Source organism: Trachurus japonicus, chromosome 7 (genome assembly GCF_045865225.1).
Source record: "Trachurus japonicus isolate A0001 chromosome 7, Traja_1.0".
Lineage (NCBI taxonomy): Eukaryota > Metazoa > Chordata > Actinopteri > Carangiformes > Carangidae > Trachurus > Trachurus japonicus.
Window position 1 is genome coordinate 27,039,280 of NC_140913.1, and position 25,295 is coordinate 27,064,574.

The following is a 25,295-nucleotide window of genomic DNA, read 5'->3' on the forward strand; positions in this document are numbered from 1 at the left end:
TAGCAGTGCCTTGTGACAATGGATATTCATTTTCATGGTGTATTTCATGTTAGTGTTACATTTCATTTCAATAGAGATAGATAGATAGATAGATAGATAGATAGATAGATAGATAGATAGATAGATAGATAGATAGATAGATAGATAGATAGATAGATATTTTGTACATCCCCATTTACATGTGGGGGAAATAAAAAAGGGTTAATTTTGGTGATGTTTTGTATTTGTATTTGGACAAGTTGTGACAGCTTCATTGAAGGGTTTAGTTTACAGGCAACAACAGATACACATGATTATAAGGGTATACATTTTCCTAAAATTGTATTTATGGCAGGGTAATAATATGTAGGACTCACTACATTTTATGTCATTCAATTTTTCTGACCAATCAACATGCCACTGCCTGTCGATAAGCTGCTTTAAAACTGAAATAAAAGGATGAGAAACAAACTGGTGCTTTATTCAGGTCTGTTTAATTATGGATGATGACTGTTCAAGCCTAAGCCTCAAAGAGGACGCCCTGTTCTCAAAATCAGTCTTTTATTTCTAGGCTTTGTTCTTATAAAGGAGGAGATGGGTAAATGCATGTTTTCTAATTCATTTCATTTCAGTCAGCTAAACACAGGCTCGTACATAGATTTTGTGTGTTTGTTAACTGTCACTGGGTCATTATATATTAAGCTGTTAACAACAACAGCAATGGTAAAATAATGTTAAATAAAAAGGTGAGTCTATGTCTATTAGATACTATATTAACTCATTCTATCTCCTTTTATTTTCTCTTGCAGACTGAAATGCAAAACTAGTTGAGGAGCAATAGCCCTGTCTTTTCTCTGGAAACGGCCAAGAGGGAGGGAGGAGTTTAAACAAAGGCCCACTCCACATAAAAAAAATGGAGGCTTGTGCTGAGAAGCCATGGTGTCCTGCTGCTCACACTCTACATGCTGCCATTTCTACTCCTAAAGCCTTCAAATAAGACAACAACCGGCAGATTCTACACATGGAGGCTTCAAAACACTATGATATGGGGTTTGTATGTCAAAACTACTCATATTGATCATGTTATTTTGTGGTTTTAGGCCTAGCTCTGTGCTTATTTTTCTTCCCCTGTCTCTGACACTCACAGTGCTGCCCCTGCCTGCACTGAACAAAGATAATTACTCAGGAAACATTTCAGCCAATCAGACGCGGCCTTGTATCTCGCCTGCAAGGAAAGCGACCAGTCAGGATCTGGCTAACATCACTGGGGCCTGATCGCCTTGCCTGAAGAGCGGAGCCTTCCCCGACTGAGGGCTGAGAGTGTCCTCCATGTTTTAAAGTGTTGACATAACAGTGTGTCAGGCAGCCATGCATCCACAGAGGTAAGCTCTGTCTTTTTTATCTCAACTCTCTGATAACAACATGGCTTCCTTCTTCTTGTTGTGGTGAATGTTAGTTTCTCATGATGAACGTGCACACCTTAAAATCAGTTTAGTGTGCAGGAGGAGGAGCTGGGGTGGATTGGAGGCCTTGCCAGGCCTCTCTTCCACAGTGCTGTGGAGAAGGGTGGGGGGTTGGGTAACGACTCTCACCCTTGCTCTCTCTCTGTGTCTCAGGGTCACATGGGTGCCCCAGACAACCAGGCTGCCATACAGGGAGGCAGAGTGGACCATGGCAAATCCTTTTCCTTTTTTTATAATGCAAAAGAGAGTTAGATTCAAAAAAATGGCACCCACATCTCCTTTCTGTTGTGGCAGTCTTGTGTTGTATAGCCTGGCAGAGAAAGAATGAGGGATGGGCAGGAGTGGAGGAGGGGGTATTATGTACCCTTTGTAAGTAGATTGGCTCTCTGCTGCTTTCTTGTGTGTCATGCCAGGCCATGGACTAGACGCAGGGGGCAACAGATGTGTTTGTTAGGAAAGAACCAAGGGTACAGGACATAAGTGAATACATGTTTCTGTCTAATAATTTCATATAGATGTAAAATGAATAAATTATTGAAGAAATCTTTGCATAGAATAAACTGTACAAAGGCAGCACACTCCATGCTGGTCAAAGGGTGACCCTCATGAAGCAAGTCTTTTGTCAAAGGGCAATCCCCCTGCCACTTCTTACAGCCTAACCTTAAGAAATGAGTTTCAGAGAAACAAGTTACCTCTGTTTACAGCCACAGGCCCTGAGTGTACACACCAGGGCTACGTCAGTTTCACAGCAGCATTGTGAAACTGCTTCCTCCACTCTGAGGCCATTTTGTATTTAGAGAGATTTTTACAGGGGCAGTAAGGCTTTTACCTTGAAAAACTGACAGCAGGCCAGAGAAACAACACAGGACTCTCAGGTTTTTATACGTTGTCTACATTTATATATGTAAATGCCCAAGAGCATTTGAAATGTTTGGCTGTGTTTAAACGTCCATCTGACTGTTTGCTTTATTTTAGACTGGAATTAGGGGGTTTCTCCATTTTAACAAAAACAGAAATGTCACTGATACGTACAATGTGTGTTATTTTAAGATTAAAAAACAAATACATTTGAACATGTAATAATACAATTTTAGGGCTGATAGAATGACAAAGTCTCTGAAAACTGCTGTATGTAGCTTAAAGTTTAGAAGACAAAACAGTCATGCCATATATATATTTTAGGGAACACATAAAGACTGCATTGTTCATGTCATTTATGACAATTTTAGCAGTCTCAGCTGCGTGGGGGTGACAAAGAATGTAATGTGTCTTCTTGTGGCTTGGTATGTTTCATCTACATGGGAGCCAGAAAATAGCAACATTACAATCCGTGTTTCATCTTAGACCAGTTCACTCCTTCTACAAAACCAAAACCAAAAGCTGACTTCTACTAAAAAGGCGTAATACCTGGCATAGATGAGCATGCAATATATATATATATGATACATTGCTAGTTAGAAACGTCAATGCAAAATGTTACGGCGGTGCAACAAATCCTCTGGGCCTGTTTCTGAGCTGGTGTATAACCAGGACGGCAGAGGTAAAATAGCACAGCCATAGAGTTATGCATCACGACCACAAATATAATCTCCCTGAAGGCCTTTTTCAAATCCCCTCTGGCTTATACTGTCATAATCAAGAAGGCCAAGCTAAACTGAAGGAAAATAAACCGTCTAATGCAGGGGGAAATCTCTGCATTGCAGCAAAAAAAAAGGAAAAAAAAGAAGCATTTTAAAAGGACGAGGGGAGCCTGCACACTGTGATCCGTGTGGCATAGCACAGCCGACCAATAATGTTCCACCCTGTTGGCCCTCCAGCCAATTGCAGCTGCAGTTGAGGTTAAAGATTGACAATCAGAGGGAGAGCAGCAGGGAGAGCAAGGGCCTTCTGGAAAATTCCACAGCCATCTTTGATTCACCCTGTACAGCCTTATATAAAATCCAGGTCAAATCTCTCTTTTCATACAGGATATTCTGTCTATATTAGCACTTTACTGTATTTGCTGATTCAGTGTTGCGAGGCATCTTAATGTTGTTGAGATTAATTATTTTTTTGATGATTGTTAGGCAAGATGTGTCTTTTTTTATACTGATTTGATGCTCTCAGGAAGAGCAAAAGATAATGATATGCATTTCTACATTTGTCTGTATGTGGTTTTTTGGTCATTGCGTCTTGTTACTCTACAAAACCTAGTAATCGTGTAGCAGGCTGAGTAGGATGTTTTCTAGTCAATGGTTTCAATGCTGGTTCCAGAGTAAAGAGCACAATATGATGTTTGTATTAAATGTCTTTCCTGGATTGTCATACAATGTGGCTGTTTATTCAGATATCTGTCTGTTTGGTGTCTGTGTGTGTGCGTATATCATTTTAATCAGGGAATAGCTCTGCCAGGATCCGAGTGTGGTGTATTTCACACAGGATTGGGTTTTCTCTTTCTTCAAAATGAAATCTAATTATTCTATGACAGCAGTATTCACTAGGAAAGGAGGGAAGCCAAGATCGAACACATAAAAAAAAGAGCGAGAGAGAGAGAGTGAGAGAGAGAGGGAGAGAGATGAGTGTTTCTCGCTTTGCCGGATTTTCCCGTGTCTCCCTCTCTCTCTGTGTCTCTCTCTCTCTGTGTTTTCTCCTCTGTATCTCTGTGATCCACCATCAAGGTTTTGTCTTGACATGGTCTTGTTTTTTGTTTTTTCTGTGTTTTTGTTTTTTATTTTAAATGTTGGGACTATAATCTCCACACATCTCTCTCTCTCTGGTCCTCCTGCATGGATGTGCCAGTGCCTGAGTCTGAGCCTCGGAGTGGGGGATGGGGGAGAGGGGGGAGGGGAGCAAGCTGTGGCCTCCATTTTCTGTGACGAGAGAACCCTGCTCGTCTCTCACAGGAGTGGAATCTGAAAAGGCACTGACTCAGTGTTGTCTCCTTTTTGTCCATCAGGTACCACTTGCAGAGGGGGGAATACTGTCAGTTGTTTTCTTGAACCTGGGTCTCTCTCTGGAATATATCCCAGAATCTGCTAAAAAGGATTTATTTGCTTAACTCTTCCTTGTGTGATGGATCATAGCTTCCTGTGACTGAGAATGCCCTTTGGATCAGCATACTCCTCTGCTACTGGTCATCCTGTGTCTTCCTGGTAGTTGTGTGTATATATGATATAAGCTTGTGTTGAGCAGCTCTGGGCTGCCTGGTGATGGCGAATGTTCTTCTCTTTTTTTTTTTTTTTCTTTTTCTTTTTTTTTCAGGGCTGTGGTACACGTAGCAGAGCAACTTGGCTAACGTTTTCTTATTTTCATGTGGGCCTCGTTTGTTCACTCAGTCCGGAACAGGAAGGCCCCGGAGGGGTTGGGGGTGTGAGTGTGTGAGTGTGTGTATGTGTGTGTGCGTGTGTGAGAGAGAGAGACTGTTGGCAGGCTGAAACAAGATACCCATGTGTCACATTTTAAAGAAACTGCTCAACCCATGTTTGTCATTTTTCAGACACCACAAGATCACGATGTATTTATTTTTCTGTGATAAGCTTTCTGTAATGATCAGTTTTTATGTTTGGAAAAACAAGGATTTTGTTTAGAAAAGCCCTGATGGTTGTTGTGAGCTGTGGTGTTGCTTTGGCTGTAAACCACCACTTGTATTTCATTGGTTTTTTTCCACTGTTATGGCTCTGGATTGTGAAGGTTGTTAAAGTTGACTTAGCATTTTAAATGGTGTAGGTTTAGTAGCTGATGTGGTGGTGTTGGGTTTGTCCTGCTTCAGTAACCATCATGTTGCCGATCAGTGAACTGACATTTGATCAACCTAGTCTTGAATCCCTCTATGAGGGTGGAGGAGGGGACATGAAGGACATTCCCGTACTATCAGAAGAGGAGGAAAAAAGGCTTATCCCACGATGTGGTTGACCTTTGAGTTGTAACCTGTGAAGCCCTCGTCCAAGCTGGAAACCAGAGCAGCAGCCAACGCTATGAACTGGTCAAGTGTGTGACCTGTCAGGGGTCCTTGCGAGGGTTTTCCTCCTCGGGGCTTGAGAATAAAAGCTACATCTTTGGAGCAAGGCCCTCTGTTGCTCTAACAAAGGAGGAGCCAAAGACTCAAAAGACCTTCATTTATCGCAAGACCCCCTTTATTCTAGTGCCTTTTCCCTACACAGGAAATGAGATGAGAGCAGGTCTGGAGACCTGAGCAACTGGGGTTTTCCCGGGCTCGACATATGTGTTGGAGAGGGCTCTATTCTTGTCTTTGTGAGTGATTTGCGATCTATGGATTTATTGATGTAGGCTATAAGACTTAATATTGGTCTGGTTATGTTGGAAACAGAGCAGTAAATGTGGCCCATATTTTGAGTTATGGATTGAGTTGTGTTATCTACTTTTATTCCATTTTTGTTTGACTATACTCTAAATATAATATGTAGTTTATAAGTTACAGATTGATGGTGGCTCCTGAAATATGCCTCGAAGGCCAAAACATGTAGGCAGACCCTGTTTTGACGCTAATCAGATTGGTCTCTGAGAATGGTCCCAAGTCCTTCAGGTGTGTAACCCCGTTGTCACTGAAGGGGCTTGAGAGGAGGCAGACACGCATACATCTTATTGTCATGAGACACCGTCCCTCCAGTAATGTGGACCAATTCCCGTTGGCTTTCTTGTTACTATGGGGCTATTCACCTTTTGTCATAAACAAAGTGCAGAGCAAAGATCAGAAACCTATAATCAGACTTAAAATATTACAGCTGCACCGTCTCCTGACGGACGGAGGGTGCAGGAGTAATGTTGGCCAAAATGGCCCTATGTGGTGTTGTGAATATCAACTTGTGCCTAGCAGAGAGGAGTGTTGCCATGGTGATTGTTACCATCGTCTCTCTTGGAACATAAAGAACATATTCAGACTCATTTGTCACTGATAGTATGGAAAGGATGCGAACTTGGTGCCACCATATGGCAGAGATGTGCTGAATTCCAGAGAAAAAACAATATCAGTGGAAATAAATCTGCAGATTCCCAGTTGACAGACCCACTGGGACCTCGGTGCCTTAGGTGGTGTTCCACTTGTTTACTGTTATGCTGTTGTGGTTTCTGAACACCCTTTTCTGACTTTGTGTTTGCCTCTCTTTCTTTCTGTGTTCCTGCCTGCTGTCGTTCGGTGCTCTGCAGTCTGGCTGAGGAGGAGATAAAGACGGAGTCTGATGTGGTAGAGGGGATGGATGCATCTGTGCGATCCAAAGGTAAGTCTCTTCAGGCCGAGTGCCTCGCATCAGCCGAGTCAGCTCCGCAGAACGCAGAGGTGATTTAGTGCAAGTTTCAAGGGCAGTGTGATGTATTTTGTCGGTCTCTTAGCGGTGAAGAGATAATCCATTATCCCTGGCTGTTTGTGTCAAGTATCAACACTGGGTCTAGTTGGTTTAGAGGGAGGCCTCTGGCCATTTGTATTATCATGTGTTAAAGCAATATGTGTAATTTCCTAATAGCTTTTTTAATTAACTCTTTGATTATGATGGAACAAATTATAAAAACACAGTCTGATCATCAAATTGCTGAAAACTGAATTGCTTCAATTTGCACATCTTGTCCGTTTTTATTTTTATTTTTTACATAATCTTCTTAAGCTTTTGTAATGTATTGGTCTCCCGTGGTGAACAAAACAAGCTTCCCCGATGTTGTGTGATAACCGGACTGTCTCTCTCTGTCCAGTTCCTGATCCACCAGGGTCAGCAGAACGACCACCAGCACCACAGAAGAGGAAGGTGTCGAGTCCCACCCATTCCTCCAATGGACACTCTCCCTCAGACACCTCCCCCAGCCCCCTCAAGAAAAAGAAAAAGCCCGGGGCCATCCATTCTAACAGTAAAGACCAGGTAAGGGGCTTATATTTGCTCACCTCAAAATCTGGTGTGTTCTCAAAAGCTGTGGATTACGGTGCTGGAGGTGAAAGGTTTACTACTCGCTTCACCCCCCACACCATCAGGTAGAGTTTCCAAAGGAGATGACACCTCCAGTCTCTCCTCAGAGGAATTCACAATGCTGTGCATATGATAAACAAATAACTAGACCAAAGAATGGAGAGAGAGAAAAAGGTCTTCTTTTTCACCTCCATACAGATGACCAATCACAACCACAATGTGTGTGAATGGCATTCAATTTTACAAAGTTACATAAATTATGGCTGCACACACTGCAGCATGAGATGAAAAGGCACAGTGCCACAAAGCCTGTGAGAACATGCCAGTTTTGATTATGACTGCAGTATACAGCTGAAATTCGACCAACACGTATGAAGGGTGTGACTTCCTGTAAGACTGGAAATATCTTGTGTAGGTTACTTAGACTCTGTTATGTATGCATGGTCAACAGGATACTTTTGTTACTCTGTTAATGTGATGTAAACACTTTATGGTAATTAATGTCCAGTTATTTACCCGTTTTTATATGTTAAATGAATTTGGTATTACAGGCTCTGGTGCTCTTCCCAGATTAATGTAGTGCTGAGTAATTCCCTCTTGTCCTTATTTGACCTTGCATAATGTTCAAAGACATATCTTGTCTTTTTGACTAAAGCATAATTCTAGGCCTTTGTAATAGGTATAATTATATTACATACTCGGCATTCTGGAGAAGGATCAAATAAAAGACAGTAAAAGTTAAACACTACTGACAAATTACAGAGCGTATATTTGGTGTAAGATCAAAGTCATTTGAATAGTGAAACATAGTTTCTTGTGAAATCAGATGCATACATTTCTATTCATTCAGTACTGTAGCATAGAGTGGTTGGGTTCTTACTAGAGGAACATTGTTATGCATTGTTGACGCTCAGACAAGCTGCTTTAGGTCACACCCTAAAACCTGTTAGGTTAGTTTGGTTTGACTGAAACTGTCACATGACTGCAAGTTTAGACAATAGTAACTGACCCCTGTCTTGTATCACTAAAATGTCAAAGGACTCAAAGCTGTGTCATCTTACCAGAATCAGATTCATTTGAATTTGAAGTGTAGAGTTTTTACTACATTGAAATGTATGAGCCAAGCCTCAGTACATCGAAAGCGATCACTGCAACAAATTTGGTTACATCTGGAAAAACTGCATGACCAAGTTGACACCTCAGTCTGACAAATTACCTGAACCACGTCAATGAATCTGTGTTTTTACAGCCAAATACCAAATGAAAAGATGACTCCCAGTCTGGAGAGGCTTGGCAGGAGGGGGTCTAGATTTTCCAACATGACAAAACCACAGAGGAATTTTAAAAGAAGAGAAATGTGAAAACCATGACCCAGCCAAGTAGTAGTAGTACTTTAATGGAGAAAGTACTGATACTTGAGCTGATACTTAACTTTAATTTACTATAATGAAAACGCCTAGTTATCAAACATTTCTGGTTTCATTAAAATGACACATGTTGACATTTTAGAGATATTGACATGGGGCATATTGTTTTGCTGTATGCTGTATTTGATAAAAAATAGTTTTGTGTTGGGTTCATTGCCCTTTATTGTCCTTTATATGCTGCTTACCCTGCTAACCCCAACTGACTGCTGCCTTGTTGTTTCTGTTGCACTGCACCTTTTTTTGTGTTCCTGCGTGTTTTTTTGAAACCTGCCCCCCTGTTTCTCTTGCCTGCATTTCAGTCAGAGCTAAGACATGGTCCCTTTTACTATATGAAGCAGCCAGCACTCACCACAGACCCTGTTGATGTTGTACCGCAGGACGGAAGGAATGACTTCTACTGCTGGCTGTGCCACCGCGAGGGCCAGGTGCTCTGCTGTGAGCTCTGCCCCAGGGTGTACCACGCCAAGTGCCTCAAACTACCAGCCGAGCCCGAGGGCGACTGGTTCTGTCCCGAGTGTGAGGTATCTTGTTGAAGACGTGTGTGATTCGTGTGGGTGTACACACAAATGATCGTGGCACTCGAGGCACAATCTTGCTTGCTTCGTTGATAAAATAAAGGGGTGTCAGATTATGTGTCATTCAGCTTGAGAGGAGGGAGAAATTAGTGAATTTAGTCCGAGGGTGAGCTAAGAACCTCTCTAAGACACATGGTGTGACACCACTGCAAGCAAAACAGAGGATCAAAGTTTAAATCTGCCTCTTTACATTTGATCAAATTTAGCGTGCACGTCTTTTTAATTGGCACATCTAACAAGCTAAATCAAGACTGTAGATGATCTGGACTTTTATTATATAATTATTATATAATGTTAAGAGTTTTTGCTTGATGTTTCTTTGTTTCATTCATTATATCGGCATTTATGTCATGAATCATTTTTGTTTTTGTTGCAGAAAATAACGGTTGCTGAATGCATTGAAACCCAGAGCAAAGCAATGACAATGCTGACAATAGACCAACTGTCCTACTTGCTGAAATTTGCACTCCAAAAGATTAAACAGCCAGGGGTAAGACTTGTTAAGATTCACCTAATCATGGTTTTATAGGTGTTATAAATCATTCTCTCTCTCTATAAGAGAGTGTTTGATAGTCAAGCAAAGTTCAGGAAGTTAGATATCCCAATGATGGCTAATGCATCTGTTTTTTTTCCCCTTTTTTCTTTATATTTGTATAATCTGAGCAGACAGAGCCTTTTCAGAAGCCTGTGTCTCTGGAGCAGCACCCAGATTACGCCGAGTACATCTTTCATCCCATGGACCTGTGTACTTTAGAGAAGGTAGCATTAATTATTTAATATGCTTTGCACAAAAAAAATGTTTTTGTCTTTTTTGTCTTTGAAATTGACTTGTTTGATTTTTGCTTTTTCACAGAATATCAAAAAGAAAATGTATGGCTGCACCGAAGCCTTTCTTGCTGATATGAAATGGATCTTACACAACTGCATCATCTATAATGGAGGTAGGCAGATTTGACATGTAAGCAAAAAACATTTTCTTCTAAATTTAAAAGAAAATATCAAGTCAGCTTGTGACTTTATTCCAGGTAACCACAAACTTACTGCAACTGCGAAAGTCATTGTCAAGATCTGTGAACATGAGGTAAAGAAGCTTCTGTAACTCAGTATTGGTGAAGTTTCAGCAGATGTTTCTAGCTCAGAAATTAAATATGTCTCTCTTATTTGATATACATTTTAGATGAATGAGATCGAGGTGTGTCCAGAGTGCTACCTGTCTTCATGCCAAAAAAGGGACAACTGGTTTTGTGAGCCATGTGTAGGTCTTAAATATTGTATTTAAACACTGTTTATACATATACTTAACACTGTAGAGAGAGTGAGACAATTAAAATGTCTTTGTTCCCCTATAGAGTCAACCACACCCCCTGGTCTGGGCAAAACTGAAGGGTTTCCCCTTCTGGCCAGCAAAAGCACTTAGAGAAAAGGATGGGCAGGTGGACGCACGGTTCTTTGGGCAACACGACAGGTGAGATTAACTTTTGAGCACAAAGATTACCGCCTTGTATTATGATAAAGGTTGTCAGACTAAGAATGAGCTGGTACTATTGTGGGAAATGTTTTATATTGTATTTTTTGCTGTGGTTTCACACAGGGCCTGGGTCCCCATCAACAACTGCTACCTCATGTCCAAAGAGATCCCTTTCTCCGTAAAAAAGACAAAGAGCATTTTCAACAGCGCAATGCAGGAGATGGAGGTCTATGTGGAAAACATTCGCAAGAAATTTGGGGTCTTCAACTATGCACCCTTCCGTACTCCGTACACACCCAACAACCAGCTACAGATGCTTCTGGACCCGGCCAATCCCAGCGCTGGAACAGTGAAGACAGAGAAGGTGGACAAACTTCGCTTCAACTTTGATATAACTGCATCGCCTAAGATGGTCCTCGGCAAGAGCTCTACGCCCGGTGGTATGAGTCGGAGGGTCTCCATGACGGACATGCCTCGCTCTCCCATGAGCACCAACTCCTCAGTTCACACGGGGTCGGATGGGGAGCAGGACTTGGAAAAGCCCGGCAGGAATCCTGCCTTCCACTACAGCACTGGAGAGGAATCAATGGACTGCACTGGTAAATTAATGATATTTTCTATAATGCAAACGGATATAGTATATCATGACAAGCTGAAGGAACTTTGTCAATGTGAAAAAAGGTTGTTCACAGTTTTGAAACTGCAGCGACTTATCACCTCTATCTCAGTTTCAGGGAGTTTTATACTGATTCTCAGCTCATTGTTTACCTGTCTAGTCTACAAATAGTAGAAAGTAAGTGCTTCATCTTCCCTGCTGTCATAGCATCATCAACTGCGGCAGATGTTAAATAAAACAACTCTGAGTCTTCACTTCACAAAGCATAGATAGATTGCAGTTGATGAACACAATTAAGTGTTTTACAGCAAAAGAGGCTGATGTGAATGAAGGGGACATTGGAATAATTCAACTCCAGATGAATTATTATGTGGTTCCAGTTACGGGTCATAAATGTCACACATCCCCTAAATAGACACCTGCATACATGCGTACATACCCACCTCCACAGCACTGTGTCAGTGCTGGAACACTCTGGCTGGTTTCCATGTCTTTAGATCAACGTGGGCACCGATGCAGCGGCAATAGCTCTGCAAAACGGTGTCATACTTGTTTTAGTAGAACATTTGCATGTGGGGAAATGATCACTGTCCTTAAAATGGCAAATAGACAATGCCCAAAAAACCTTTAAAGACTTGTTGACTGTGTGATTGCACAATCCAAACTTGATAGGTGTAGGTGTAGGTGTACTACTAACTCAGAGGTGGTTGTTTACCTAAGTGAAAATGTCAACAGTAGATTGTTGAAGGGGAGAGGAATGTCACAGACGGGGTTAGCTACCTGTGGAGGTGATGGTTTTTTCAACCATTTATCCTAAAATAATTAAAGCAGAAGTAAGCGATATTTTTGTGTTAATGTTAGTCTTAAATAGTTATATCTTCCGACAGCAATCACTTACATAGAGTGTTTGGACCGAAACACGGGTCTGTCAGTCACTCTGCTCTGCTCTGAGCCGAGGAGAAAACTTTTCTCGTATCCTACAAGTTTTATCCAATGAGGAGAGAGAACAGCACGAAGGGCTGTGTGTACAGGGACGAGGACCAATAGATCCATGACGAGGGCGGGGGCTGCTAACTCCATCGGCTGACAAGACGTTATGGTGCGTTCAAGGCAACTCGTAACTCGTGTTTTTCCGACCTGTGAAGTCGTACCAGTTTGATCTGGTACGAGTTCACGGGTCGGAAGTTACGAGTGGCCGTTATAGTGACTTTCACAGGTAAAACAGGTCGGAAAAACACGAGTGGGTTGCCTGGAACACTACTAAGTCGTGACGTGAAGCTGTAATTTACGGTTTCAAAAGCCTGCCTGGAACGCAGCATTAGCCAAAACGACCGGATCGCTTACTTCTGCTTTAAGTTGAAATATGTTTGTTGTGGTTGCAGCGTCTCCTGTCTCAGGAAAGATGGGTCCTGCAGGCAGTGTAACAGGCAGCCCGAAGCCCTTTAACCCTGGACTGGTGCCGAAGCAAGAGAGGACAACAGGCTCAGGAGGCATCCTCAATCTCAACTTGGGTCAGTACAAATGACTTGTGTCACACAGTCATTATTATAGCCATTAAAGTCCCCCTCCCGTGACCCTTTTTGGTCATTTTAAAACCAGCTCATCAGCAATGCACCTCTGGAGGGTGGGCGGAGACTGCGCTGCTCTGCACCCGCCCAGCCACCTCCTCGCACCCCACCCCCCGCTTGCTGACAGCTGGACATTGTACAATTACAGATTCAGAGCGTTTAGCGTAAAACTGCACACTGGGAGTCGATCCCAGACTGGAACATAGTCCTTGCTCACGGTGCAAGCTGCTCTACCAGGTGAGCCATACCTGTTATACCTTGACGGCTACACTGAGCTGTCAGGCCTTTCACCTCTGAGCCAGATGCAGAGCGGGGCGGGAGCTTGTAGCACTAGTGCCCTCCCCTGGAGCTGTGACACGTCAGCTCCAGTCTCCCTGAAACTGCCAGTTTGCGTCTGCCATTGGTTCACAGCAGTTTGAAGGCAGAAAAACTCAGAAATGCAATTTTGCACTTCCTTTTCTGCTGATATGTGCTCTAACACAAGAAAAATGCCACAGGGACATGTGAAAAGCACGAAAAACACGATTTTCATGGGAGGGGGTCTTTAAATAATCAGAATTAGGCATGAGTGAAAATGAATGAGTCCCAAATCTTGAGTCTCTAGGCTTGATGTCCTCTGTCAAGAGAGCCAGTACTGTTAAAGAGAAATAAAGAGAGAAGAAATTGAAGTGAAATTGAACGATGACCTGTTTGTTGTAGATCGAGTGAAGGCTGAAATGGATCTGAAGGAGCTGAGTGAGAGTGTGCAGCAGCAGCAACAACAACATCAGCAACAACAAGCGTCAGCTGCTCAGGCTACTCCAAAGAGACACATCCGGAGCCTGGACAAGACTATTGAAAGCTGCAAGGCACAGCTCGGTACATACACAATCACCCTGTCCCTTTTTATTTCTTTTATTTTTCATGGCTCACAACCCGCAGTGTTCATCTTGTATCTTGTTGCTTCTTGATAGTGACAAAAATGCAGTTACACTTTATAGTCATTTCATGAATATTTCAAGTTTGTCTTATGATATTGAGATTTTTGATTGTTGTTACAATAAATTATGAATGTTGTGACAATTTGCCTATTTTTAGATTTAAAGCAGAAGTAAGCGATCCGGTCGTTTTGGCTAATGCTGCGTTCCAGGCAGGCTTTTGAAACCGTAAGTTACAGCTTCAAGTCACAACTTACGACTTTGTAGCGTTCCAGGCAACCCGCAACTCGTGTTTTTCCGACCTGTTTTATCTGTGAAAGTCACTATAACGGCCACTCGTAACTTCCGACCCGTGAACTCGCACCAGATCGAACTGGTACGACTTCACAGGTCGGAAAAACACGAATTACGGGCTGCCCTGAACGCACCAAAACTTCTTGTCAGCCGATGGAGTTAGCAGCCCCCGCCCTCGTCATGGATCTATTGGTCCTTGTCCCTACGTCACCACATTCAGGCGCATCCCTTGGCTGCACACACAGCCCTTCATGCCGTTCTCTCTCCTCATTGGATAAAAATTGTAGGATACAAGAAAAGTTTTCTCCTCGGCTCAGAGCAGAGCAGAGGGACTGACAGACCCGTGTTTCGGCCCAAACACTCTATGTAAGTGATTGCTGTCGGAAGATATAACTATTTAAGACTTATATTAACACAAAAATATCGCTTACTTCTGCTTTAATTAGAAAAAGCTTTGATGTTTTTTTTGTTTTTTTTGTGGTGATGAATTATTAGAAATTAACCCAAAACATTGGCATTGTGAAAGATGTTATATGTGTTGTTGACCTCACTGTAAACATTCATTGTCAACTTTGACTAAAAGTATTTCACTTGTTTAAGAATACACCATGAACAATGTATGTTTCTCCACACAGGGATAGATGAGATTTCTGAAGATGTGTATAAAGGTGTGGATCACAGCGACTCTGAAGACTCTGAGAAATCTGACTCGAGTGACAGTGAGTATCTCAGCGACGAGGAACACAAGCCAAAGAGCTCCGCCCAAGACGACAAAGACAAGTCAGAGAAAAAAAGGCCTAAAGGACACACAGACAGAGAGAACAAGGAGGGAGTAACGGGGACGGGGGATAAAGCCGCCCCTGAACCCCTTCTCAAAGAGAAACAGAGCAGCAACGGCCCAGAGAAGGACCTGCAGGACAAACCCAGGACGCCCCAGTCTCAGCCCGTCACTGAAAAGCCCAAAGCTCCAGAGGAGGGCAGAGCGGCTGCTACCACAGCAGCGGGCGAGCACGACTCTGACTCTGAACGAGAGCTGGTGATCGACCTGGGGGATGAACATGGAGGCCGTGATTCGAAGAGGGCGAGGAGAGAGCCGGGGGCCTCTGTTGCCAAAACTCCCAAAGAGTCTAATGTTGCCAAGTTGGAAGGTGAGGCCTTAATGATAAACTGTGTTGCATTTCTCTGACTTTCATTATGACATTATCTTGTCTTTGTCAGGTTGATTCTGACTGTTTTTTAGTCTCATACTGACATACACTACTCACAAAAAGTTAGGGATGTTTGGCTTTTGGATTAAATTTCAGAATGCACCTAAAATGCACTATAACCTACAGGTGAACTTAATTAAACCTTCTCTAAACTTTTGAATGCACATGTCCAGTTGTTCAATGTTTCAGTACTTATTGAATAACATGCTGTTCTCTAACAAGGTGAGTAACCACAAAAATCACAAGCACCATCTGATTTAGTGGTTCAGTTGTCATTGAACCACTAAATGTTCTGGTTCAATGACAATTTGTATACAGTCCTCTTCTCTCTCCCTCTCCTCTCCACCATGTTCACATGTTGACATCATGAGACCAAGACAACACTTTGATCAAATTGATCAAGTTATTGAGACATTGAGATTTTTGTTGTGCTATAGCCACCACTGTTGTTAGCTTTTGTTTGAGATAAAGAAATTACCATTGCATCCTTCTACTTAAAAGGCTTGCATGATAGAATATCACTGTAGCATGAACTTTTTATAGAGATATTCTTGTCAAATATCCCTAACTTTTTGTGAGTAGTATACACTTCATTAACAAATTATGTGAATGATCATCCCCATAGATTCTACGTGTACAAATCATTACCACTGTATTTTTATTTTATATGTTTACAAAAAAACAGTTCTTCTCAATGAAAAATACACTGGATAAAAATAAGAAATACACAACCTACAGTAAATACACAAATTTTGTCGCATTTTCCTAAATACAGTGTACTCAGTTTCATCTCTAAACACTTATGGATAAAATAATTTCAAATTCTGCAGTTGACTTTAACATCCTGTTCCTTGAGGACAAATATAAGCCATGAAACTTTAAAAGTCTTATTTACTATTCTTGGCTGATATAAAAATCTAGAGTGTCTCCCTCTGAAGGAGCAGTGTTTCTTTCTTCCCAGGTAAACCACCTTCATCTGCTACAGCAGCGGCACCGTCACGGGAAGCTGCCTCCAACCTCAAAGACTCCTTACAACCTGCCATCACAGCAGCTCTCAACCTGGTTTCCACTGCAGCAGCTTCTGGTCAGTCCAGTGCCGCCGCCGCCGCTGCTGCTGCCGCTAACACCACCACCACCACCAACAGCAGCAGCAGCAGCAGCAGCGGACCCACCGGCGCTCCCTCTCCTGCCTCCACCTCAGCCTCAGCAACATCCCCGGTACCTGCAGCTGTGAAGAAACAGCGCCCTCTACTGCCCAAAGAGACGACTCAGGCTGTGCAGCGGGCAGTGGTTTGGAATCCCACTAAGTTTCAGACGTCCTCACAGAAGTGGCACATGCAGAAGGTGCAGAGGCAGCAGCAGCATGGTGAGCAGTCGCCAGCGCAGCAGACCCCGGCCCAGACTCAGGGGCAAACACGTAGTAGCCCACAACAACAGCAGACAGACAAGCTGCAGTCACAACAGAACTCCTCCAGTACCCGCTATCAGACCAGACAAGCAGTAAAGGGTATGAGCATAAGCATTCATCTGAGCACTTAATGCAACACAATACATAAAAAATTTATTGAAAGATTTATAATTTCCCCCTTTTCCCACCTTTTATCCCCCCCAAGTGCAACAAAAAGACCCAGCTCAGCCGTCATCCTCATCCACAACTGGCCAGGTCACATCTGGTAGCTCCTCTTCTTACACGTCTGGAGACTTACAGATCCCCACAGGCTCTGCTGATGTGGCTGCAGATATAGCCAAGTACACAAACAAAGTAAGTTCAGGTTTCCTGCTGAATGTTAAAGTGATGAAAGCCATTAAATTGGTCGACTAATATCACACGTTTTTTGGCAAAACTTTGCAGATCATGGACACAATAAAGGGGACGATGACTGAAATCTACAACGACCTTTCCAAAAGCACATCAGGAAACACGATTGCAGAGGTAGATAGTGACATAAACATGGGGGCTTTTTAGTGTGTCATCATAATACTCTGCAATGTGTGAGGGATTATAATGACTTTTTTTTTGTTTTTTTCCTCCCACTCCCACAGATTCGACGGTTAAGGATAGAGATAGAAAAGCTCCAGTGGCTACATCAACAAGAGTTATCAGAAATGAAGCACAATCTCGGTGAGTTTCCCACTTCCAGCTTGTGTCATTATTACACCTATAAATAAATTTACTCAACACTAACCCAGTATTTACCTGAACATCACACCGTTACAGGTGTCTCTTTTCTGCATATATAGTTTTGAGATATTTGTGTTTGTCTGATTTAAAACACAGAACTGACGATGGCGGAGATGAGGCAGAGTCTGGAGCAGGAAAGAGAACGGTTAGTGGCCGAGGTGAAGAAGCAGACGGAGTTGGAGAAGCAACAGGCAGTGGACGAGACCAAGAAGAAACAGTGGTGCGCGAACTGCAGGAAAGAGGCCATCTTCTACTGCTGCTGGAATACCAGTTACTGTGATTACCCCTGTCAACAAGCCCACTGGCCAGAGCACATGAAGTCCTGCACACAGTCAGGTAGTACGGATCGACACAATTTGAAATGTTCCTAATTATATGGAAGGGGGGGGGGGGTTTGTTTTTAATTGAGTCTAACAAAGAAGAGAAAAAAATACCAATACCAATAAAAAAAAACCCATTATGCTCAAGTTTATTTATACAGCATTTATAGGCAGGAAATAATAAAACCAAAGGGAACTTAGGGTTGTGTTCAGCATGAATGCTTCTTCTCTTCAGTTACTCTTTTCAGTTTCAGTTGATGCACTCGTGACGTATGCGTATCTAGTTCTGTGACACAAAACTAAAATCTTGTTTGACACATAGTAGATGAAGAACAGGAGTTGTGTCATGTAGCCTATATATAGATTACATTATGTATTGTAAGAGTGGATGTTTCTTCTCACATGAAACCATTTTATAATGAAAATAAGAAAATTATTGGACATTAATGACTGGCTTTTTTATGTCACGTCCTACATACAGTATGTGTTCACTTCCTCTTTTTTTTGGTCCTGCACAGCACTTGACTTTGGTTTATTTAAATGTGCTTTATAATTGAAGTTTGACTTTTTGACTCGACCTGACACACTCACTATACCATAGTACTGTAATTATATGTTCAGCATATACAGTAGGTCTTTGCCTTTGAAAGAGAGCTGTGGATCTACCAGCCAAGTTATTTTTCCTACACTCATGTAATTCTGACGTGAGACTGATTCTTTGTTACTAAATAATAATATTTTCTAGGTTATTCAGACAGTTTTTTCAATATCATTAAAATGTGGCGAGACAAAAACTTCCCTATTGTATGCTTGAGTTTGAATGAATATGAAATTATGAAAAGGCAATGTGGTGTATCCATATTAACCAAGAATAGTGTCATTCTTCAGTAATAAATAGAAATAGGTTCACTGATCATTACATTTTGTGTACACAACTCATTCCCTTATCCAACCTGTGGAATAAGTAACAGATTCTGCAGCAGCTATGTAGTGTCCATCTCCTCATCTTCTGTTTTTGTTTTCCTTCCAGCCTCAGGGTCACAACAGGAGCCGGAGGCAGAGTCCAACTCGGACCCTTCGGTCAAACCATCAGGTCACTCTCCTGCCACACAGACCCTGACCCCCGCAGGAGCAGGATCCATATCAGACAAAAGCAACTCCCCCACATATATGGACAAGAGTAAGGACAGTGCTGCTGTTACTGTGACCTAACCGCTACGCTACAGAAACTCTAGCAGATTCTGCAAGGCCGCTGTAGGGCTCGTGGCGTCAAAACGTTGTGGCGTCAGACTTGATGGTGCTTGAAGGCCTGCACGTCTGCGACAGATCACTTTGATATCTCCATTCCCACATGTACATCTGACATCTTTTGGTTCATCCCTCATTTACAGTTCCGACGAATCTGTGTCCAGGTGGATTTACCATGTGAAAGTAGTCTGTCTTGAGAAATAAAATGTGAGTCTGTATGTTTTCATACTGTAGTTTTTATGTTATAGCTCTGTTACCACTTTGTTTCAAATCTGAACAAGATTGTATCACCACAGAATATGTGCTACATTATCACTTTCAGTGCTGCTCTTAAGTGCTTCATGGTGGTTTTAATTGTGTTGATTGTTCTCCATATTATTGAAAACAGCCATCAACAGTTGATACTCACTCATCATGGTGCCACCAGAGGTATTTTGAGTTATGCAAGTTTCATCTTTATTTTTTAAACCATGTCCTCCTCATGTCAAACTGGGGTATTTCGAGTCATGCAAATGAAAACATTGTGTTTTATCCATGTCCTCTTAGTGTCAGCGGTGACATTTTCGGCTCATACCAGTTTTGTATTGTTGTTCCACATTGTATAGGCCTACATAAAAATATCTGTGATTTATTAAAAAATAACTAAAAAAATTAAAACTGTACAAAGGTTTTGTAAGAAAATAACTGAACAATATTTATAGTGTTATATGTTTTATAGTATGTTTAATGAAATCACATTTCTATGTGTCTAAAAAAAAAGGTTATTTGAAAATAAATTACTTCACATGAATGTCAGCGCTGAGCGACGTCTCTGTTTAACCGGTTATCCAAAGCTGATGTAAAATCCTGGTCAGACTGTGTCTATGAACTGGGTAGGTATAAATAGAAACTGCATTTTGGCTGGATATTCTTTGTTGTGAGCATGTATGTTTTGAGCTTGTGTCACGTACTTGTTTACATATTGTACATACAATATATGGACTCGTGAAGCAAAAATAAAAATGCTCTGATCAGTTTGGTCTTTCTCAGTTAAATTTGTTGTCAGAGGTGAAAAATCAAACATCCATCATGAATAGAAAATAGTTTACTTGGATTACTATTGTGCACATTGTACTGTGATTCATCCAGACTTTGACTGTAGATCAATCAAACAAACAGGAAACTGTTGTTTACCTTTGCTTTCTTATTTCTTAACTCCACATAATATGTTGCGGACTTTGTACAAGCCAAGGGGTTTGTTAAAGTAGTCCACTCACTGATATTCATTTGAAGTTTTAAATTACAATGACATATAATATTCAACGTATTTTTAGCTACACAGTGCCATACCACTTCTGGGTACATTTGACGCAAAACCTTGGATAACTCTTCCTTCACTCTATTACCAATGCAAAGTTGAGTCAAAATGAATCTAATGATTATTCTATAAATATTTATGTAATTTTGTGTGCAGAAATGTCAAATATTGGCTGTTTTATAAGAGACTGCTGTGAGATATTTGAAGAAGCTTGACAAAATAATCAATGTGTGGGGCATCTTATCTTGAAAATGGTCAAATAGTCCTGCAATGTTTGAATAATGTGTTGAATAAAAAAAAAAGCCGACTTAATTTGTTTGCTTGTACAACTTGACTGTGACTCCATGCAAATATGTCAATAAAAATAAGTGAATAAATAAAAAAAAAGAAAGAAAAGTTGACATGATTAAACATGAAACATGATTAACAGACCAACCACGTTACTTTCCGCCGCCAACTTCTCGCGAGATTACGAAATCAGGACGGCGGAGAAAATGGAAGGCTGTGCTAGGTAGCTAGCCCAGCCAACCCATTCGTAACTGGAAAATTTGTCCTTTATCCTGAAGGTATGGTTTATTTTTTCCTCGTAGTGTCTGTGTACAGGTGTGCAACATTTAACTCTTATATCGGTATCTCGGCAGACCATTATCTTCCCGCATTACTGCTGTTGTTACCAGGTAGTGTAGCAGCTAGCTCTGGGCTAAACTAGCTGCAGGGAACAATGTCGGTCGCCGTGTAAAACAAGACTCCTCTGCTCTTCTCTACGGGGAAAGAAAACCCATGAGTGTCTTGCAGGAGCGTTTCGTTTCCGTGATTTTTACAGTCCACTGAGTTCTGGTACTGAAACGGGTAAGGTCTGTTGTTTGGTTTCTGTTTTGGTAACGGGACTGGTTGTGAACAGCCCATCTAATCCTGTAGATCAGTCTCTGCATTATAAACAAACCAAACACAACCATGTGTCGGTGAGTTTTTCTATACAAACACCAGGTAACATTAGTTCTGGAGCTGCACCAAATTATCTGATTAATTAATCACTCAATTGGCATTCATTTTAATTATAGATAACTTGTGATTGAATATCGAAATACATCCCAAAACATCTCTAGTTTAAGATTCACGTGCGAGCATTCAGTGTTTATTAGGTACAATAACACAATCATAAAGGTCATTAAGTGTAGTTTAAAAAAAAAAAAAAAATCTGCTGTATGATTTTTGTTAAAAACTTAAATTTGTGGTTTTGTGATGCACTATTGGTTTTATGATGATTTTCATGAGCCTATCCCAGTCTAACATAGGCTAAATATCAGAAACACCTGTTTAATGCACAGCCTCTCTCAAACTACATTTTCATTAGATACTGTGCAGAGGTATCAACACATCTTTGAAATGATTAAAACTACAACAACAACAACAAAAAACATGATGGAAAGTATTAATTATTAGGTGTCTGTATAGTTTCAGCTAATGAAAAGAGAAAAAAACGTCTGTTGCAACCTTGTTTCTCGCAGTGTTTCAGTCGCCTGTTTAAAAAAATAGCTTAATTGGTTAATTTGGCTCTATTCAAATAATGTATCTGTGAACACAGAACAGGAGGGAAGCAAACTGATACATGGCTGAAACCGACACTTTGGTGAATGCAATTATGACGGGATGACTCATGATTTATATTTAACCTATTAGGCTATGTCATCCATGGATGTTTAATTTTTTTTTTTTTTTAGCATTCATACAATTAACATTTGCTAGATCAATTAATATGAAATATTCAGGTTATTTGATAAACACTTGGGGCTACAATTAGCCTAATAAATTAACTTGTTTGTGTATGAAGTCATGGAAAATTGTGGGAAAAGGCGTCTGAAATGTTCATCAAGTCTTTTAAATGTGAAAACTCAGATGCCAATATTTAGCACTCACGGCAAAAACTAATGCAATGTTTTAGCTTCGCAATAAATCCTAATCTCGTGAAGGTTATACTCAGTGTTGGTTGAAACTGTTGCTATTGAATTATTTGACACACCTAGAAATATGAAGCTGTCGTATAAAACATTGTTTTCTCTGTGTTTTGACAGCCTTGTTCCCTATGGATGTCAATATGGACCCAATGGAAGGTAACAGCGTCATAGGTGATAATGATTCAGGTAACGCAGATTCCCTGGTTTATGAATTGCTTCAGTTGACAGTCTGAAACTGTACATGAATATAAAATACATGTTTGTTCTCATTATGTTAATTTTGTGTGTCCCTGTTTGTAATCTACAGAGGAACAGGACAGCCAGACAGACGGGGCAGAGTCTACCATCAGACCAACCCTCTCACAGGTCACAAAGTCCTGGGGCTTCAGGCGGACAACCATCGCTAGAAGGGAGTTCTTGGAAGAAGTTGGCGAGATAAAAAACAGCCCTTCGCCTGTACGGAAAACCAGAAGTCGCCGAAGCGCCCAGAAATCCCAGACCACTACAGAGACCCGGGCTGCCCAGAAAGCCACGTGCTCCACCAGGAGTGTTATAGAGGACCTCGAGTGGTCTTCTCCGTCCTCACCTGCATCAGAGGAAAGCAAGGAAGCCTCAGAAACGTCTGCAGGAGGGGCCCTCGACCCCAGCTTATGGCAGGATTTCGGGTCTGCCTTCCACACTGCCTTCTCGCTGCTTGGTGGGAACGACGGCTTGTCATTGGACATGCCTGACGCACTGGCAGCCCCTGACAATTTGACAACTACTGATGCCACCGAGGCCCTTCCTCCAGAAGCCGTAGATGAAACCGAGGGGCCTGATGATATAGAATCTGCTGATGACATGGAAAATTCACAGGCAGTTGCTCCGGATAACATGGCAGGAGGGGAGATAGATGATGTGGTGTTGATCTCTAGTCAAGGAGAGGAGAGTGACGAGATGACCCTGATGCAGATTAAGGAGCAACTGGCAACTAAAAGCAAGCAGGGAGACTCCCGAGCTAGAGGGGGTAAAGGTGGAAGAGGAAAGGCTAGAGGACGGGGCCGGGGCAGAGGGAGAGGTAGGGGTAGAGGGAGAGGAAGGGGCAGAGGGAGGGGCAAGGCAGTGGCGCTCGAGCCCAGCATCGTAGATGATGTGGACAGTGATAACGAGGTGATGCTACTGGATGCAGCTGAGCTGTCGCCGCCGCAACAGCAACAGCAGCTGCAGCTGCAAGATGAAGACAATGAACGACCCGGCCCTGCTGAAATAGAGATTTCATCCTGTCACTCTGATATGAGTCCGGCACAGCACTCGAACTCGGACTGCATAGTCATAGACACTGATATAGAGCAGGTTGCTGACGCAGCTCCTGGCCAGTACGACGATGCACCAGAGGAGGAAGAGGTAGAGGAGGAGCAGGAGGAGAAGAAAGATGAGGAGAATGTAAGGGAGTATTCAAGCATGTCGGACTCTGAGGGTTATGACTCCAACGCTCTGTGCTGCATCTGCAGACAGAAACACGATAAAAGGTACACGCTCATTTCTGGTAACAAGATCTGTTGTGCTGAGCTGCTCTTTCGGTGGTGGTGTTGGTGTTTGCATACCTGAACCATCTGCCAGTTTCACATCCTGATCTCTCCTGTTTGTTCACTGCTTCTTCTAGGTTCATGACCTGCTGTGACAGTTGCCAGGGTTGGTTCCACGGCGACTGCGTGGGTATCGATGAAACGATGGAGAAAAAAGGGCAAGAGTATATCTGCCCCCCCTGCACTACCAAGAAGCAGCTTCAGTCTGAGCCTCAGTCTGAGCCAGAGCTTAGCTTTTCTGAATGCGTGACACTAAGTCCTCCTGGTGAAGGAGGGGAGGAGCGTGAGGAGCAGCAGGCGCCTAAGGTTAACATCTCATTTAGATTGTCAGTGATCTCCTGAAGGATCATCACTCATAGGCACAAAAAATAAAGATAATGATTAAGAATAGTTAGGAAGTAGTTGGCATGCAGGTTGAATAATTCTCAGTTTGTGTCAGTAACTATGTAATGAGTCAACACTGTGTGATATTTGTATTACTAATCATTGGCTGATTTGCATGAAGGAAGTCTGGTCTCTGGGTCTAAGATGAGAATCGCTTTTCAGGAGACTGTGGTGGTGGTGGAGGAGCAGGAACAGGAGGAGGAGGCGGCAGCAGCAGCAGCAACTCCTGCTCCTGTGATTAGCCCAGAGCCTGTACCTGAACCCGAACCCGAGATGGAGATGGACAGCTCCCTTCCCCTGTGCATCGGACCAGGGTGCTCCAAACAAGCCCTACCAGACTCTGTCTACTGTGGCACTGAGTGCATCCTTCAGCACGCAGCTGTCACTATGAAAACACTCTCCGGCCCTAAGGCGCCCAAGACCAGAGGACGGCCACAGAGGAAAGCTGCAACTACCAGACTCTCTGCAAAGGTAAGGGGTTTAAACATGGAGACTGAGATGTTTTGAGTGTTTAGATTTTAGATTTTCTTCTTGGGTCTTGTCTCTAGTTTGTCTCTTTAAGTGTGAAGCTGCTGTGTAAAACTGAAAGAATCTTTTTTTTCGACCTGTGTATGTATTTTCATCTCAGGGTCAGAGGTCGGTCAGGATGTCTAAGAGGTTAGCGGAAAAGGCTGAGGAAGAAGGTGACAAGGAGGAGGAGGAGAAGGAGGACATGAAGGAAGATGATGGAGGGAAAAAGGAGGCTGCATCTCCGTTAGCCTGCGACCCCAGTCTCACAGAAGTTCAGACCACTTCCATACCATCATCTAAGTTTTACACAGCGTGTATGTACCACTCACTACTCATACACATTCAAATCACACAGCAGTTCAAACACAATGCACAGATCAGATTGTCTCTATTGGCTCTAGAGATTTCCCTCCCTTTTTTGAATCCTTCAA

At 42.3% G+C, this 25,295-nt stretch overlaps 2 protein-coding genes across 10 annotated transcripts in view; both read left to right on the top strand.

Moving 5' to 3' along the window:
* Positions 1-785: 785 nt before the first annotated feature.
* On the top strand, positions 786-20,166 carry LOC146984936 (MYND-type zinc finger-containing chromatin reader ZMYND8-like). 9 transcript variants are annotated; one of them, XM_085782577.1, is made up of 22 exons: positions 834-1,029; positions 1,127-1,361; positions 1,596-1,811; positions 6,585-6,655; positions 7,122-7,285; positions 9,135-9,278; positions 9,709-9,822; positions 9,999-10,091; positions 10,186-10,273; positions 10,358-10,413; positions 10,510-10,587; positions 10,682-10,797; positions 10,924-11,399; positions 12,799-12,927; positions 13,684-13,842; positions 14,831-15,343; positions 16,365-16,910; positions 17,017-17,165; positions 17,256-17,336; positions 17,447-17,525; positions 17,682-17,921; positions 18,936-20,166. In XM_085782577.1, exons 3-22 carry the CDS (start codon positions 1,774-1,776, stop codon positions 19,115-19,117), a joined length of 3,516 nt encoding a protein of 1,171 aa, XP_085638703.1. In that variant the 5' UTR covers positions 834-1,029; positions 1,127-1,361; positions 1,596-1,773; the 3' UTR covers positions 19,118-20,166. The 9 variants fall into 9 exon arrangements, with proteins under 9 accessions (XP_085638701.1, XP_085638706.1, XP_085638703.1 ...); XM_085782574.1 differs by having other exon boundaries at positions 835-1,029; positions 9,057-9,278; XM_085782575.1 differs by lacking the exon at positions 1,596-1,811 and having other exon boundaries at positions 786-1,029; positions 9,057-9,278.
* Positions 20,167-20,920: 754 nt separating this feature from the next.
* The window catches only part of LOC146984937 (uncharacterized), a 28,682-nt gene continuing 24,307 nt past the window's right edge, over positions 20,921-25,295 (top strand). Inside the window, exons 1-6 of the mRNA XM_085782584.1 lie at positions 20,921-21,016; positions 22,523-22,591; positions 22,713-23,913; positions 24,048-24,276; positions 24,517-24,825; positions 24,983-25,178. Coding sequence (XP_085638710.1) covers positions 22,534-22,591; positions 22,713-23,913; positions 24,048-24,276; positions 24,517-24,825; positions 24,983-25,178 — 1,993 coding nt within the window. The 5' untranslated portion in view covers positions 20,921-21,016; positions 22,523-22,533. The remainder of the gene's footprint in view (positions 21,017-22,522; positions 22,592-22,712; positions 23,914-24,047; positions 24,277-24,516; positions 24,826-24,982; positions 25,179-25,295) is intronic.

Bases quoted from the DNA above. Each gene is read 5' to 3' on its own strand.
- LOC146984936 (XM_085782574.1), top strand. From the start codon at position 1,774: ATGGGCAGGAGTGGAGGAGGGGGTATTATGTACCCTTT. The intron at 11,400-12,798 runs GTAAATTAATGA...TTGTGGTTGCAG, and splicing joins GGAATCAATGGACTGCACTG to CGTCTCCTGTCTCAGGAAAG. The intron at 17,337-17,446 runs GTAGATAGTGAC...CCACTCCCACAG, and splicing joins CAGGAAACACGATTGCAGAG to ATTCGACGGTTAAGGATAGA.